This window comes from Epinephelus moara, chromosome 7 (assembly GCF_006386435.1).
Source record: "Epinephelus moara isolate mb chromosome 7, YSFRI_EMoa_1.0, whole genome shotgun sequence".
Lineage (NCBI taxonomy): Eukaryota > Metazoa > Chordata > Actinopteri > Perciformes > Serranidae > Epinephelus > Epinephelus moara.
Window position 1 is genome coordinate 2,275,503 of NC_065512.1, and position 17,478 is coordinate 2,292,980.

At 42.1% G+C, this 17,478-nt stretch overlaps 1 protein-coding gene across 1 annotated transcript in view; it reads right to left on the bottom strand.

The window, feature by feature from the left end:
* The window catches only part of LOC126393333 (diacylglycerol kinase beta), a 145,103-nt gene that overhangs the window by 72,918 nt on the left and 54,707 nt on the right, over positions 1 to 17,478 (bottom strand). Inside the window, exons 16-18 of the mRNA XM_050049440.1 lie at positions 8,763 to 8,848; positions 7,093 to 7,182; positions 2,583 to 2,743 (exon numbers count right to left, since the gene is read on the bottom strand). Of these exons, the coding sequence (XP_049905397.1) occupies positions 2,583 to 2,743; positions 7,093 to 7,182; positions 8,763 to 8,848 (337 nt within the window). The remainder of the gene's footprint in view (positions 1 to 2,582; positions 2,744 to 7,092; positions 7,183 to 8,762; positions 8,849 to 17,478) is intronic.

Here is a 17,478-nt window from a genome sequence, read left to right on the forward strand (position 1 = left end):
TTTTTTTCCCCGTTAAAGGGTTTGTTTGGGGAGTTTTTCCTGATCAGCTGTGAGGGTCATAAGGACAGAGGGATGTTGCATGCTGTAAAGCCCTGTGAGGCAAATTGTGATTTGTGATATTTGGCTTTATAAATAAAATTGATTGATTGATTGATAAACTAAATCCACGATCAGTGGGAGAGAGATCTGTGGGTAATGTGGTCATTTACTATTTTTTTTAGCTTCCCTGGGTAGGTTCTAGAAGAAACCCTTGGAATGTAGAAGAGTTTTCAGTAGAAGTCCTTGGATGGATTCTACATGAAACCCCTGAATTAATAAAAAGTTTTTGGTAGAACCCCTAAAATGTTGAAATATAAAACCCCTGTGTGGGTGCTAGATGAAACCCCTGGAAAATAAAAGGGTTCTCTGTAGAACTTCCTGGGTGGGTGCTCGATGAAACCCTTGGAATATAAACGGGGTCTCTATAGAAACCCTTAGAAGGGTTCTTATAGGTACCCTTAGTAGGTGGAAAGGTTATAGATCCCTAAGAGAGTTCTGAACCATTACACCATAGAGGGATTCTCTGTAGAAACGTTAATAGGAGGTTGTGGGTGGAACCTTTCACAGATGGTTCTCGGTATAACCCTTTATGTTGGATTCAAGGTAGAACCTTTATAAAAGTTTCTACTAGGAACCAAAGAGGGTTCTCCCATGGGGGAGAAGCCAAAGAACCCTATATAGGGTTCTACTTATCACCTGTATTTCTAAGCCTGTATCCTCAGGTTGATTCAGAACAGGAGCGGTGAAGTCTGGTAACTGTGAGAATCCTTCCATCTCACCATGACACGTCCACTGTTTGACTACACTGGAGTCTATCAGCAGAGCAGCTCTGCGATGACTTCATCAAGGCCTTGTTTGTCACCTCTGTATAAATGTCCCTGAGCCTTTATGCCAGTATCTCCATCAGGACAAGGTAAAAAGGTTGCTAAGCAACTGGGACCTGGCAGCATGTTTCTTTCCTCCAATTAAAAGAGGAAACCTGCCCGAGAGGGAGCAGAAACTCACCGATGAATCTACTAATTGCTTGTGTCCACAAGGACCAGGTAATCTTTCTCACTGTGGTGTTATTGTTACAACTATGGTACGTCTCAGTCAGACAATCTGATGCCAGGATACTGCAATACTGTATATTTTATCTACCATATAGTGTTAAATAAGTTATGCTTTTACGTATACACAGGCCACCGGATCTCATTAACATTCAAATGTATTATTGAGATTCATCGTTCGATGAACTTCATGTCTTTAGATATTCCCTCTGTATCTGTCAGACAGTGATGATCAAAGCTTGTCTGTACCACATCACATAGAGGTTTTTGATGATTTTATTTTTGTGTGATACCAACTTTGATTTCAGATGTTGAAGGTTCTGATGACAACATTTAGAGCACTAATATGGCAGCGACCACCCAACAGCTTGCTGTGTAAAGATAGTGGAGTAATGGCATCCTGGGCAGAGAATTAAAGGTCCAGTGTTACCAGCCTCAATCTAGGGACGAATAGTGAGGGTAGGCTCAAGGATCTCAGGTCACGACTTGGAGCATAGGTAGTCAGAAGCTCAGCTATATAACTGGGGGCTAAACTATGTTGAGCCTTAAAAGAATCTTATAATCAATTCTGAAGTTAACTGGCAGCCAACAGAGGGAGGCGAGGATTAAATGGATATGTGACCTTCGATTTGTCCCAGTTTAAATACGAGCTGCGGCATTCTGCACTGGCTGAAGCCGAGCTGATGGAGATTTACTGAGGCATATAAAGAGTGTTACCTTAGTCGAGGTGCGAGAATACAAAAGCATGAATAACCCTGTCTATGTCAGGAAAAGACACAGCTGATTTAATTTTGATATTTCTTAGGTAGAAGGAAGTAGCAGGATTGTGATGCCTAAATTTCTTGCTGTAGATTTTATATTAGTTTTCAGAGGACCAGTAAACAGTTGTAATTTCCTTGCTAGGTGTTCAGGTCCAAAGATTATTACTTCTGAGTTTCACTGCAGAAAATTACAAATCATCCATTTCTTCATAGCAGTGAAGCTCCATTAAAGTGTTCAGACAGTTAACAGACATTATCAGACAACTAACTAACATTATCTGGCTTAAAGGACAGGTAGATTTGGGTGTCATCAGCTTAACAGTTGGTAGGATACCCCATTAAAATGACTGATAATGTGTCCAAATGGAAGCATGTAAAGTGAAAACAAAATAGGACCAAGAAAAGATCCCTGTGGCATCCCACACATCAGTGGAACTGAGGACGAAACAAAATTAACAAAGGAAAATTCTCTCTCTGAGATACGATTCAAACCTCGAGCAGTTTCAGATATACCTACACACTGACTATAATGCCTTATAACTGGATGATAACTGGATATGCAATTCTTTTTCAAGCTCTTTAGGAGGCATATTTTGCAAATAAATGCAAATCATAGTGTAGATTTTTTTTTCTTTTGAAAACTTTTACCAAGTAGTATCTACCATATTCAGGCCACACAGGAAGTAGTTTATGGACTCAGTCATATGTAATGTTATATGTTCAGTTTCCTTACCACTCCGATAGAGAAGTAGTTGTTGACGATGCTGTAGGGGACGGGGTCTCCCTTCTCTTCCTTGTCATCGGGGACAATGTCGATGTTCCAGCGGTCCAGCACCACCTCTATGCTGTGCTCGATGTCTCGAAGGAACTTCAGCAAGCTGCCGCCCTCGTAACCTGCCGACGACAGCCACAGAGGAAGAAGCCATGAGTAAAGATACGACCAAATGCCTCTCACGCATGTCTGAACTTTATTGCTCAGAACAGGGGTTGTACCTAGTGACCTTAGAGTGGCTATCAGGTGATCAGATGATTCCAGCTTATGTAATAATTATCATCATCCTACATCTGTTTTATCATGTTTTTCTAAAGTTCTTGAAAAACTAGTATATTCCAGAATGAAAAAGCATATGGATGAGAGCAACGTACTGTACAGCCATCAGTAAATGGCTCTTTTGCAGCTTGTTAATGAAATCACTACAGCCTTAGACAACGAGAAAATTACTCTTAGCATATTCTTAGATTACATTTTACTCAGTTGATCACAACAGAAAAATAGCTTTCATAATGTTGCTTTAAATTGTCTGCTTGATTATTTGACAGACAGAGAACAGTATGGCTCTATTAATAGGTATGATTCAAACAGAGCTAAGCTACTTTGTGGAGTACCTCTGGGCTCCATTCTCGGACCACTTTTGTTCTTGATTTACATAACTGAATTATATACCCAGGGTCTGCAAAAATATACTGCCTTTTTTTGCTGATGATACATGTCTGGTATCTTAACATGGAACATTTTAGCACACTAGAGCTATCATCTATTTCCAAATGGTTTCAGATAAACAAACTCTCTCTCAATATAGAAAAACTGAACTTCATGATATTTTTCAACAAAAATAAAAAAATATAACAAAGATAAAGCCAAAATGTTCATAGATAACATCGAAATCACTCAGATTCAGATTAAATTTCTAGGGGTCATAGTTGATGAAAAACTAACTTGGAAATACCATATTGAACTTGAAAAAGGATTATAAAGGCAACTGGTATCTTAAATAGAGTTCATTCACTGGTCGATCATTGCTGTATTCTAACTTTGTACTACAGCTTAATTTACCCTTTTATTATGTATTGTAATACTGCTTGGACTGCCACATGTCCCACTTATCTCAATAAGATCTTTCTAATTCAACGTGGCCTAAGTCTTCCTCAGACATTCGCTTATATTCCACAAGACTAAGGACCTTTATCTTTCATATAGTTGGACTTCTTTCAACATTCATTGAAATACAGAGCATCTCTTTGAAACAACCTGCTTCTATCTCTACAATCATCACCTACATTATTGTTATTCAAAAAACACCTGAAAAGACTCTAATTTGCAAAGACTCAACACTTCATTAATGTAATTTGTTCGTGTTATTTTTGTTGTTGTAAATTGTGCATCTCGAATAATTCTGTTTGACTTCTTAGTCTGGAGCTGTTGTTCAATTATGCAATCTTGCTTTTTTATCTTTTTCTTTTTATGCATGATTGTTGTTATTTATTAGAGGAGATATCTTCATGAGCCATTTTTGGCCTCTAACCTCTCCCGCACAACTTTTAATTTCTTTTTCCTGTATTTTCTATACATGTATGCGCAAATAAACTAAACTAAACTGAACCACACAAACACACAGATCCTTTTGTTTTCCTGCTGAGAGGGCTGATTCACCCTTAATAAATAAACATAAATCAGCAGCACAAAATAAATAGCACATAAGGAGGAGGTTGGAGGCTTTAATCAGAGGTCCTAGCTATACTTTTTCAAAAATGATTATTTAACCCATTCTATATTTAAAGCCCTGCATTTAACCGGTGGAATGGTGGATTTTGTGTTGAAACTTGAAACACAATGGCACTGATTAGGCAGTCATTTCATACAGATCGCCGCCCTCACCACCTCCGAACCTAGATCATGGCCCGGGCCTGACAGCACCCCGGGGAGCCCTCTGGTTTTGCTCCACAGCTGACAGCCTGCCTCAGCAGCCTGGCTTCTTAATAGCGATCAGAGGCGGAAGTGCCTTCCGAGCAGGGTGTCACGAGGGCGTGAGGCATTAATGAGTCCCATCACACTGGGAGCATCGTGTGTGAAATATGAGCGTTTGCATATTCTGACATACTGCCACTATAAAGATATAACAGCAATTTCAGAGAGGGAACAATTTCCTTTTCATATAAAAACAATTGTCCCTGTCCCACTGGAACCTTCGGCACGTTTTATTGTGAGTGTGAGCAGACACTCACATCATCATCATCATGCACTCACGTGTATCAAACACTTGGGAGCCCATGATTAGTTTCACTAATTCTCCAATTTACAGATGACGACAGAGAGAGGGGCTTTTGCCACAGACATAAACTGAAACATGACAAAACTCCTGTGTGCACACACTAACAAGATTAAGGGCCCTATTTACACCAAGCAGCGCACGACGACACAAAGTGACGCACCGCACAAAGCACATCTGTCTGGTGTCAGACCGAAGCAGTTGTGTGCCCGTCTGTGCGCCCATGGACGTGTACACCTTAAAATGTGGTGTGGTCAGGCACTAGATGAAACAAGTCATCCTCTTGGCACCGTGCATATCTGTACCAAGTTTCATGGCAATTCATCCAATAGTTAGCGAGATATTCCAGTCTGGACCAAAGTTGTGGTGAACCGACCAACCGACTGACTGATCCCTTGAGCCGCGCCGTTAGCGGCTGCAGAGACTCCAGCTTTTACTTCATGTTTATTTCTAGGAAAGATGATCTATTCAACAAGTCCCAGAGCCGCCCCCGGACCTGGCAGCTTATTGACGAAATGTCATTCAGAAGCTTGTGTAAGTGCTCTGCTGGTCCTCTAAGCAGCAACAATCAAGCAGTCATAAGCAGCTCTTCTAATTACTGGCCCAACGTACTGCAACAAATCAATGGTGCTTTGCATATTAACAGTTTTTAATTTGACACATAAGAGCTCCCACTTTCCTCCTCCCGTCTTTCATTTCCTAAAAACACGCGCACACACACGCCTGCCTTCCATACTCTAGTGTTCAGCTGAGACTCTGTCTGAAACCACAGCCGCTCTCGAAGCATCCAAATGAACCCTATCTGAGTGTTCAGGCTGCTGTCAAGTTAATCAGCTGCACATTTTACACCGTTCTATTGAGTTGGGTCAGTTTCCGGTTTTGCCAAACTGGTTCAACTGGCATTGGCACAGCATCACTGTGCTAAATCCAACTTGTATTGCATTAGTAATAAGCAACATGGTAACGTATGTCTAACCCTCATACCCAGGCCAGAGGTCTCGGTGTCATCTTTGATCCAGCTTCAAATTTGACAAACAAATTAACACTTCTGAGAAAGGTTGCTTTTTCCAGCACAGAAATATTGCCAAACTCAAACCTGAAGATCGTCAGGAGTGCCCTGATTTCCTCTTGTCTGGATTTATGTAATGTTCTGTATGTGGGAATAAGCTAGTCATCCTTATCTCACTCGCAGTTGGTACACAACGCTGGTGCTAGACTTCTAACTGGTACACAGAAAACAGACCACATCACACCTGTACTGGTGTTCCTGCACTGGATACTGGTCAAGTAAAGATCTGAGTTTAAGGTCAGACTGTTCCTACTGTATTCAGTGTGGACTGAGAACTTTAATGTGACGTGACATGTGATCGTGGCTGCTGTTATGCTTCACTCAGTAGCGACTGGTGGGTCAAGTGTGACTAGATTTAGCGGGATTTTGAGATTTAGTCCAGTGTTTTGCTTAATATCAGACCAGAATGAACATTGTCACACTTTTCCTACCCTACTTCTGTCTAAACTAAACCAAGATGAACCTTCACAGATTATTTTCCCTGAAATATTGGGAGGAGAACTAGAAATCTCTAAACGAATGTTTTTCATCCTCAGGATCCGGAGTTTCCCAGACTTTTAGTTCAGTCAGGACCACTTTAATCAAAGAAAACTTTAAAAAAAGAAAACTTTTTTGCAATTTGATATTTTGTGATATGGCTCTGTTCTGGGGCCTCTCTGCCCTTCCACGTGCATACGAGGAAAGCCTAAGGCAGAGAGAGCAGAACAGAACAGAACAGCACCAGAACAGAACAGCACCAGTGACAAACAGAAATGACATTGATAAGTCAGACACAATATAAAAAGGAGGAGCTGGGGTGGAGGCAGGTTGCAAAGCAGCTTGCAGAGGAAGCAGCAACAGTTTAAATAGGGCACCCTGAATGAGATCTGCTAATTGGTTGCATACAAAAGGAATCATGTGATCTATCAGCTGACTCCCTTCCTGATCAGGCTGTTTGAGATCAGCTGATGTACATACAAATCTGACTGATTTGTGTTGCTCTGGTTTGGTTTTTATGGTTTTTATTTTGTGTAAGTTTTATAAATGTCTATATGAAGACAAATGGGAAACACTGCAGAAAACACACACACACACACACACACACACACACACACACACATACACCGATGATTGAGCGAGTGCCTCACCTCCTCCCCAGCGTAAGCAGCGTGCCAGGTCGTTCCCTGTGCCCAGAGGGAGGATGGCCACCGGAGGGTGCCTGGCAAAGTTGGCCTTATCTGCAGAGGCAAAGACAAACAGATCCATCTTATGTTTGGTTAGCTGAACCGTCCTTGAAACAGGTGTTTCTAGGACAACTTGATTTTCCTTGCTTTGGCCATTGTATCTGTTGGTTATATTGACATTATAATAACAAGTTCATTGCAGAGATCTGTGCATCTATTGCATGTCTGTCTGTCCTGGGAGAGGGAGCCCTCCTCTGTTGTGCTACCTGAGGTTTTTGCCTATTTTTAGGGGGGAGTTTTTCCTGATCTACTGTGAGGGTCAAAGCATGGAGGGTGTCATATGTTGTAAAGCCCTCTGAGGCAAACTGTGATATGTGATATTGAGCTTTATAAACAAAATTGAAATTAAAAAAAAGAGATCTGAACTGGATCTGAGAACCTGCCAAGTTGCTACAACAAAGCCTGATGGGACAAGAGAAGCAGCGTCCTGTCAGATTATCAGACAGGACAGAACCAAGAAATCTTTTTTATGTACCGTTGTGAAACAAAAACACTTTTACAAGTGCTGGATCAAAAAAATTAAACAAAGGCAAAATCAGACAAAAGATGTGCACACTGTCTTGAAGCTCTCAGCAATTTTAATTGTGCAACATAGTGATCGTTTGATCGAATCCCATCCCAGCTCTGTCACGTCCCTTGGTGTGAAACTGATGCAGAAGGAAGGAACCCTTCGGCGTCTCCATGAGATGCACAGGGCTTTGAACTCATTCCAGTGTAAACTCATCTGCGACAATATTTAACACTCAGAGCGACTGACGTACAGTGTTAGGCAGTCGTGTCTCGTTACTAACTCCATTTCTCAGTAGCATGGTGGTAACGTCACTACTTTCTGAGTCAAAAAGCTTCTCAGTTGCGAAGTTGATGAACTGATTAACCACGTGGTTGGGTTTAGGAAGAAAGAATAGGGTTTGGCTTTAAAATCACAAGGGAAGCAAACACCAGCCTTGTGGGTGAAAGTCCATCCACCACCCCTCCTGCCTGCCCTATTCTGACCTCAGCCGCCTTAACTTTCATTGTTTTCCTGTTGCTGCCCGGGCGCCATTAAACCATAACAGTGACAACATGAAGAGACGGCTTTTTTTGTTCGTGTCTGTCGCTGGAAGTCACTGACCAACCGCCAGTATTCAATCACTTCAGAGTGAGACTGGGTTGTGGGAAAGCATCGGTATTTGGGATGAGAACATGTGAAGCCCTGTCTAATCATGACGATCTAAGTTAGATTGAAATGTTGCACATTTAAAACTGCTGGGAGCTTGAAACACAATGTTGTTAATCATCCTTCCTTACACATGAACATGTTCAGGATTACAGCAGGTCAGAGTTTGACATTTTTAATCTTGCCTTTGTTTTCATCGTCAGATACGTTTGGCAAATCAGAGGGTTTATTTACAACCTGTCTGCCCTTCTGGCTGCTCATAATTGTTGGTTTCCTTTTAGAGATCCCAGATCTCAGTCATTAAATTGAGGAGTACAATGTTATCATGCCCTCTAGAGACCATGGCCCAAACTATGAAAAGACTCAAGTTGTAACCATTGGTGATTTTGTCATGAGTCCAGAGGAAGGATCTGTGTACCTATACAGTCGAGGATCCAGCCCACAGTGCCGTCACCTCCACAAGCGAGCACCCGGAAATCAGGGACATCATGGAAAAAGTTGAGCCTGAGGAGACAGAAGATCCAGCGCAGATTTAAGCACCACATGTAGAAAGAAAACAAGAGTTTTACACATGTATTGTTTGGATGTTTCTCCACAGGCTCCTCAGTCTCAATGTCAGAGTGCATTATAGGTGATAAATCCTCTGATTGGATTTCAGAAAGGTTGAGACAGGGATTTTCTGAGCTCTGAATGATTTAATGAACTGAGCTGAAAGGCTGATGGGCACAGGGACAGACAGAGAGAGTTTAATCAATGTGTGCCCTCTCCAGCTGTGTTCACTCCGCTCCTTTCCCTAGAAACCGTAGTCACAGAGTGCGTGCCCTTCAAAGGGACCTTTAATGTGCGTTGGGACAAAGGTGTCGACAGAAGCTTTCATCTCTCTCCGTCATGAGACAGCTGCATACAGGGCACAGACCCCTTTCACACCGACCACCTGGCCCTGCACACTGACAGCACACAGACCCTCTAAATCATGTCCATCTCAAAATAAAGAGGCAAATACTTATCTGGTGTTGTAGGTGGCGATTTGCCCTGGTGATGTGATGGCACTAACACGATGACTTGGCTCACTCAACATTAAAGGGGACCTCTTGTACTTTTATTTATTTTCTGTCTTATACATATATATAATATTGCAATGGAGGACGTTCATATTAAACATGGCCACAGTTTTAAATAATAAACGTATGTGAAAGTTCCCTGTGAGCAAAAACCTGCAGGATTCAGATCGTTCTGAACAAGCGTTATTTCTACTTCGGCAACAAGCTGACATCAACTTGTAAAGCATTTCTTTATATGGTCATCTGCTCCAGGCTACTGTGAGGACTTCTGTTAGATACACTGCTACATGTAGCCACATGCTAACATCAGGGAAACGTGTAATCTTGGTTGCCAATGTTGTTATTTCTCCCTGATTTCGGATCTTATTCCTGCTGGAACACGTCAGTTTGTAAAGATTTAGGGTTAGAAGCTCCTATGGGTAATTTTTTACAGTAGAAATTTTCTGTTACAGTGACTTCCTGGCTGCAAATACACTGCTACATGTAGCTACATGCTAACATTAGAGACAAAAATGTGATCTTGGTAGTTGATGTTGTGGATTCTTTCCAGATTTCAGATCATATTCCTGCTGGAACATGTCTGGTTGTGTTTAGAAGCTTATATTAGTGTTTTAATGCAGCAGAAAGTGTTGCTATTCTCTGTAACAGTCGTTCTGCTGCTGCACGTGTACTATTAATGTACACGTAGCTACATGTGAACATCAAGGAAACATGTAATCTTGGTTGCTGATGTTAATTCCTCCCAAATTTCAGGTTGTGTTAAGCAGGGTGATTTTTTTAGGGTAGGGAGTGCTTCTGTTGTCTGTTGCAGTCGTTCTCCAGCGGCAGTTTTTGGGCAGAAATACCAAGAATACTGACCAATCAGAGCAGACAGGGTTTTAGGGAGGGGGCTAAAGGTGCAGACACACCAAACCGACATCAAAGAACTAGCAGCAAAAGCCAACCGTTGCGTTGTCTACGTCGCCTCACGTCGCCCTGTGTCAGTTGCATCTGAACACACTACACGGACTACATCCGACGGCCAAGTAGCACGTACGTTCTGCGCCTGCGTGAGAGAGAGCGGAGTGAGAGAGTGGTACATCCTGTCAGCCGAGGGGTTTCCTATCTGTGCAGCCGAGCACCGCAGCACCTCCACGGACTATTACATCCAGACGGTCCCGGTGTTTCCTCCGCAGGCTCCACTTCACTCAGCTGCCCGATAAACCCGCTGCTTCTTCCCACTTTAACCTGAATAACAAACCAGGGCTCGGTGCTCCGGTTGGATCCAAACGGAGAGCCGGGGCTAGCTCAGAGACTAGCGGAGGCTAACTGGCTGTGCTTCCCTCCGGTCATGCTGCGGCTAACGCTCCGCTAGCCGCTCCCAGCTAGCTCCGGTTTGTTATTCAGGTTAAAGTGTGAAGAAGCAGCGGGTCTGTGGGGCAGCTGAGTGAAGTGGAGCCTGAGGAGGAAGCACCGGTTAGCCCCGGTTTCACTACAGGCAGATTCACTCGCTACAGGGGCGAGGAAATAAAACCTGAACAGCCAATCAGAGTGATCTCTCTCACCGACAAGCTCCGCCGCTGATTCAACATGCTCAATCGGCCGAAAAGCCGCCGACGCTGAAGTGCCAACGGTGCGGGACACACCGCAAAAACTAGGGCGACAGATGCTCACCGACGCCCGACTTTGACCGACGGCCGACTGACGGCTTGGTGTGTCAGGGCCTTTAAAGATACAGGTGCTAAAACAGAGTTGATTATGTTTAAAAGCTAAAAGCTAAAAGTCTGTGATTGGCATCAAAAACATAGATTGCTACCATTTGAAGATATATCTTAATTACGTTACTATAGCGTATAAAGAAAATACAGCTGTACCAGCCGGGACACACTAGTGCAAAGAAATCGTTTCCATGTGTACCATGCATGGAGCGCCTGGTGTTGCCTGTCTGTTCATGGTTACGCAGGCAGAATGTTGCTTACCGTCTGAAAAGACTTTAAATGACATCAGACTGCAAGGTCATCCAGCAGAAAAGTTTAATCTGGTTCAACTTTTGCTGGGCACAGCGCAACATCTTTCAGCAAGACGCTGTGTTAGGCAACTATTTTTTTTATTTTGAAAGCCCTGTAATTGCTGTTTAGCTTGCAATCAGGGTTTTAGCACCTGATAAGCCTTCAGACTAGCTGATCTATTATCCAACTGGACCTCCGGCATCAGATTTCATGTCTCACTGGTACCTGAAAGAATACTGCCAGCATTAATCCTTGAGACATTTAAAACAGACTCCTCAGTCTTTGCTCTGATGTAACTGTGTTTTCAGTGGTGTGCTCAGATCAAAGTAGGTGTTGGATAATATCTGGATCAGTTCAGGCGATGCAGAAGCCACGAGGCAAACAGCCCTCTCCAATGGACGTGCAGAGAAACTACACCAACGTGCACCCGCTGTGGGAACATTCTCACAACATGGAGCTGTGTAGCATCCAAGAAAACCCTTCTATGTCAGCATAAAATTTTAATGAACCCATCTAATCCCGACTGTTTGTGTCTATGCTTTATGTATGACAGGTTCAGAGGAACATGTGCATCAACAGAGAAACAAATGGAGGTCTCACATTAATGGAAGAGGCTGAAACAGTGTTTGTAATGACCGAAAATCCAGCGAGGAAGTGCATTCCCTAAACAAATTACTCAGAGTAAGCTGCCTCTCACCTCGCAGCCTGCCGAGCCTGTTGCTAGGGAGCCCATGGTAACAGTTGTGGAGAGTTCAGCTGAGAGCAGGTTAACCCTCTACGTGTCAACAGACCTTCATTCAGCCTCTGTGTGTTTATTTGTATGCATGTGTTAATATTCACTTTCACGTACTGTAGAGCCTCTCTCCCCCTCTCAGCACAGCTCCCCCGCCGCTCAGCGGTAACAGTATTACATCATCCTGCGCTCAGATGTGTGTTATTGGAATAATAGACACATACGCACTTGAAAAGATGAAGCTGAGCATGACAAAGAGCTTCTTTATTTATAATTACATAATCACTGTAAGTCCCAATCATGATAAAATGTTCTTTCTCTGAGATAATGTGACAGGATAGAGCACTGGAAATGTTTTATCATGAATGAGATGAGAAATTGACAAAAGTGACACTATTATTTAATACACTAGAAGTGATGACATTAAATTAAATGCCAGTTAATAAAAAAAGGCTACGATTAATAGTTTATTTCTTTTTAATACGCTCTGTTTAGTTCAGGATGTTGTGTCACTGAACTGTAACTGTAAAACTTCAATTAAACGGCCAGTCCCTTTTACTATCCTAGCTTGGCTACTAGGGATGCACCGAATATTCGGTAACCGAAACCAACCTGACTGATGATGTGTGAAAACAATTATCCCCATGAGGACATTAAAGAACCTAACCTAACCTAACCTATATTCGGCCGAATATTGCAAAAAAAACATACATTCAGTATTCAGTGGAATAAGTGAAAAGCAAGGCCGAATAATAGAGGTGTGTTTTGATGACGCAATCAAACAGCGTGCTGTGACGGGCGGAGTAAAATGTCGGCAGTGTGGCGATATCTTACTCCTTCCATCCATTGTGCGAGCAAAATAAATCATTCAGCACGCTGTGTGAGTACAGATTTCAACCAGCAGCAGAAACGAAAGGCAAATCCCGCCGGTTGTGGGTTGAACGGGGGTCACAGACACAGACAGGAATATGTATTCCTGTCACATACGGCAGCCATAGTGCTCCACAGTGCGAGATAAGGCTTACCGGCGACGGAGAAGTCCGGCCCCAATAATGTCCTCTTCTTGGTGTCATGACTGCCCAGAAGCACCTGGACAGCCGAGCCGTGGCGGCACACAGGTATGTGACGTGTCAGAGGAGAAACGAGCCGTTCACATTTCTCTCTTTGTGGCAGGTAACGGTCCACAAACCTCACCGCACTTTAGGGACTGTTCTTTACTTATGAAGGGACTGTTCTTTACTTGTCAGGGGAGGAGGGTGGCTGGTTGATTTTTATTTTATTTATTTATTTTATTTTGATCCCCCCTATGTTAATCACTTATTGATGCTGTTTTTGAAGTATGAATAAGTCAATAAGTAATTTATTCCATTGAAATATCATTGATGTATTATAGAAAAGTGATTTATCTTTTTATAAATGACAAAAGGCACATCTGCCTCATTTTCGCTGTGGTATCCTGATACTACTCAGAACCATGATACTTTCACTGGTATCGTACTGTGGATCCCAATTCTGGTACCGTGACAACACTAATCTGGAGGGGGTTCATCTGCAAAAACTAATGAAAAACTAAAAAATGGCATTCGGTATTCGGTACTCGGTATTCGGCCAAGCGTTTAATTTTATTCTGCTTCGGCCATAAATTTTCCTTTCGGTGCATCCCTATCGGCTACACATTTTGACAAATAAAGGCCTGTCTCAATTAGAGGCCTGGTCTGGTTGTCAAGCAGTTCATTTTTTTTTTTTTTAATAGAAGTTCTCCAGATGTATAAAAGCAGGTTGTTGGCTACCTCAAATTAAGTGTCCGTTCCTCGATTACCCTGTAAGTTATTCTTATTCCTTCAGTCCGTAACGGTCCTCAGATCAAAAGAATTGAAGAGGGATTTTCATAAAAATTAATCCAAGTTGTGAGGATTGTTTTAACAGGATAAAGTGGTGTTGTGTCGGTATGTCGGGTGCTGTAATCCTCGAGTGATAATTTATACATTATCTGAAGCCTCATTTTTATACAGTAATATTCATACTGGTTTAAATTAACAATTTGATTGTATTTCTGGATCTTTGCTGAGCAACAGTTTTGTGTGAAAGGAATTAAAGGTGTTCAGTGATTTAAGTAAATAATGGCCCAGGCTATTAACTGAAATTTTTTTTAATTGTATATTTTTATGGCATATATATGTATGTACAGTATATATATATATTATACTGTATGCATTCACTGATGGTCGTACGGCTACAAGTTACAACAGTTACTTTCCCTTTTTAATGAATGCAGTTGATTATTTAGATGACTCATTTACTTTATTAAATTTCAGACAAGGTATGGGCACGTCTGGTTCCAAAACAACTAATATGGTGACGGCCAAAATGCTGTACTCGAGGCTTCAGAACAGGAGTCCACAAACCAATGAGTGACGTCACGGTACATCCATTATCTTTATACTCTGTGGTGGTTCATTTTTATATAACTGACCAATTTGAATGTTATTAAGGTTTAAAGTTACACATAATTAAGAGTGTGGCCGCTTTGAGTGACAGGCTGTCTGCCATCTGTTGAAAAGCTGTTACCATGGTAACACCGTTGGTTAGGTAACATAATCATGGTGTAACCCCAGACTCACAGAGTTAGGGTGTAGCTGAAGCTGTCACTGTTTAAGTGCGTTTTCAGTTCACATTTTGGTGTCCTTAAAAAAGTCTTGTTCAGTGTTTAGTTGGACTAAAAGACCCTCTTAGGAGTCAAGTGACAGCTGCACAAGACATCTTCATTTTTTGCCTTAAGTATGACACTTACTACAGGCTTATTTTTTCCTTTGCTGAGGGATGTACATGAAGGTTTCTTTAGTTCAAAATTTTTTAAGGCATTTACTGCATTCAAAGAGATTTCGCAGTGGTAAAATTTTACAGTTTCCATGGTAACCATTTGTCTGCTTGCACTGGAGTTTTTGACGCCTAAAGGCTTTTGTGCAATGGTTTAACTAACTTAAAGAAATTCCCTAAGTACAAGACCAAGATAAGGAGTAAAACCTGAAATACTTCAGCGAACATTTAAAGGAAACCTGAAGGAGAACATGTGTTTTGTGCAAACAATTTTATCTTAAGAAAATCTTAACCTTGACTTTATGGACAATCCTAAATTAAGGTGATTTGTGCAACCAGTCCCAGATATTCAGTTCTTCTGGTAAGTACATTTTGTTTTCATGGTTTTAAGCCTGTTTTTTAGCACTAGCACAGTTAACCATAGCTGTAAATGCACCATGCTAACCAAGCTTGCATCTAGCGTTAGGGTTAGCTCCACCTCCTCATCCTAATATGCCAAGAAAATCCAAGATGGCGATGATCAAAATGTCGAACCCAAGGCTTCAAAACGGGAGTCCACAGACCAATGGGTGACGTCACAGTAACTAACCCTGCAGCCAGCAGGAATTTTTATACTCAACTTGCTGAGTTGACATCATGTCACGCAGAAAAATGGTGGACGAAAGTGAATGTTTAGTTATTTGGTTATTGAGTCACACTGTATTTCAAATTTTTGATCAGATGTAATTTGCAATATGACATTAAGTTGTAAGCGTTAGTTGCTGTCCACAAAGAGTGGCCTACAGTATTTAGGAGAGTTATTGATTAGCATAAACCCTGACTACAAATCACGTTAAGCAATGGTTAAGTAGATTAAGGGAATGTCCTGGTGCAGAAACAAGTTCTTGGAAAAATCAATGAATATAAAGCTTCAAACTGATGTTGACATGTTTAAACACTGAGCGATAAAATAACACACATCGTCTTTGTAGCATCCATGTTGTTTCCACGACAACTTAAAGCTTGGACAAAAATGGGACCATCTGAGGAGCACGTGAATGAAGCATGAGTCCAATATAATACGAGTTAAATGACAGTATGAAGAGATTACAAACATTTAAATTCCAGAAGGCTCAGATCACAACAGTGACGTCTTTTCCAGTTCCAATATCACGTGAACGCAGTGTTTGTGTTTGAAGCCACGTCTGTCTACAGTGTTCTCCCCAAAGACCTGAGTGCGTCATCGGGACGCTGTTTCTACTACCGGCTCTCGAGGGCAGCCGCTCTGCCAGTCGTGACGGAGAGAGAGAGAGGGCAGTGAGCAGACAATAGGAGCAGAGGGATTCACACAGATGGAAGTGAAGGGATGGTGAAGGGAGTGCTCCACCTTCAAGGTAAAGCATTTACAGCCCTTCAGCTGTGTCGGGCATTTTTCTTCCCTGAATGGCGCAACAGCATTCATTCCAAAGTTCAAGCTGTGCTCAGCTCTGACGTATGAGTGTGTGTGTGTGTGTGTGTGTGTGTGTGTCAGGAGGTCAAATGCACAGCACGGCAGTAATGCGGCGTTCCCATTCCTCTTCACTGACCTCCACAGGTTAGCCTGACATGAAGGAGAGACGAGGTCTGACAGCTCAGCTCTCTGACTAAACAATAACTAACTGTCTGATGCTCATTCTGAAACACAAACTCCTGATGCAGCTCAACAGTGCACTGCGCAGGATTTACCTAGAAAATAAAAAACAATGTATAGACTCATACAAAAGTAATTCCTCTAAATGATCACTCATGACCCGCTCTCAGTGCGTGGTGCTGTATTTATCTACAGACTGTTTTCTTATGTTACTGTGATCAGGACGTTTCAGGGCTGCAGCCTCAGGCAGGTGTGTGTGTGTGTGTGTGTGTGCGTGCGTGCGTGCGTGCGTGCGTGCGTGTGTCGCGCCCAGCTAATGACAGCAAGCAGGTGAGGTTGGTGCTTTGTAAAAAGGTACACTGCAAATTATTTCCAGGAAGTAACAATATGTAACTGTAATCTTTCACAATAAATTACATTATTATCACCTCACAGGCTTTTACTGGGATATTTAACTGTATTCAGAATTTTATTTTGAAATTCATGCAGGTAAATATAACTTTACAGAAGCATAAATCAATCGACAGTCAGGCTAAGTGTGTTCTAACTCTCCTCTCCTCTCCTCTCCTCTCCTCTCCTCTCCTCTCCTCTCCTCCTTTGCTGTCCTCTTCTCAATTTGTTCTCTTCCTCTCCTCATTCCCTTTTAAATCATATAATTATCTTCTAAATAACATTTAAATATTCAATAAAGAATCCCAGAGAACAGGTGCCTGCAGCTCCTCCTCTGCGCTCTTTACGCAGCGCAGCTTCAAACCTCATGTCATTTTTTGTTTCAATTAATCACCACAGACGTGACATTGGAGACACAAATATTATTTCAAATTGAGTTTTGGTGAAAAAAGACACGTGGAAGTGAGAAAGCTATTTGGCATTTGTCTCTGCTCACACTGGGCAGCGGGTGAACCTGAATCTGGCAGAGTTGGAGG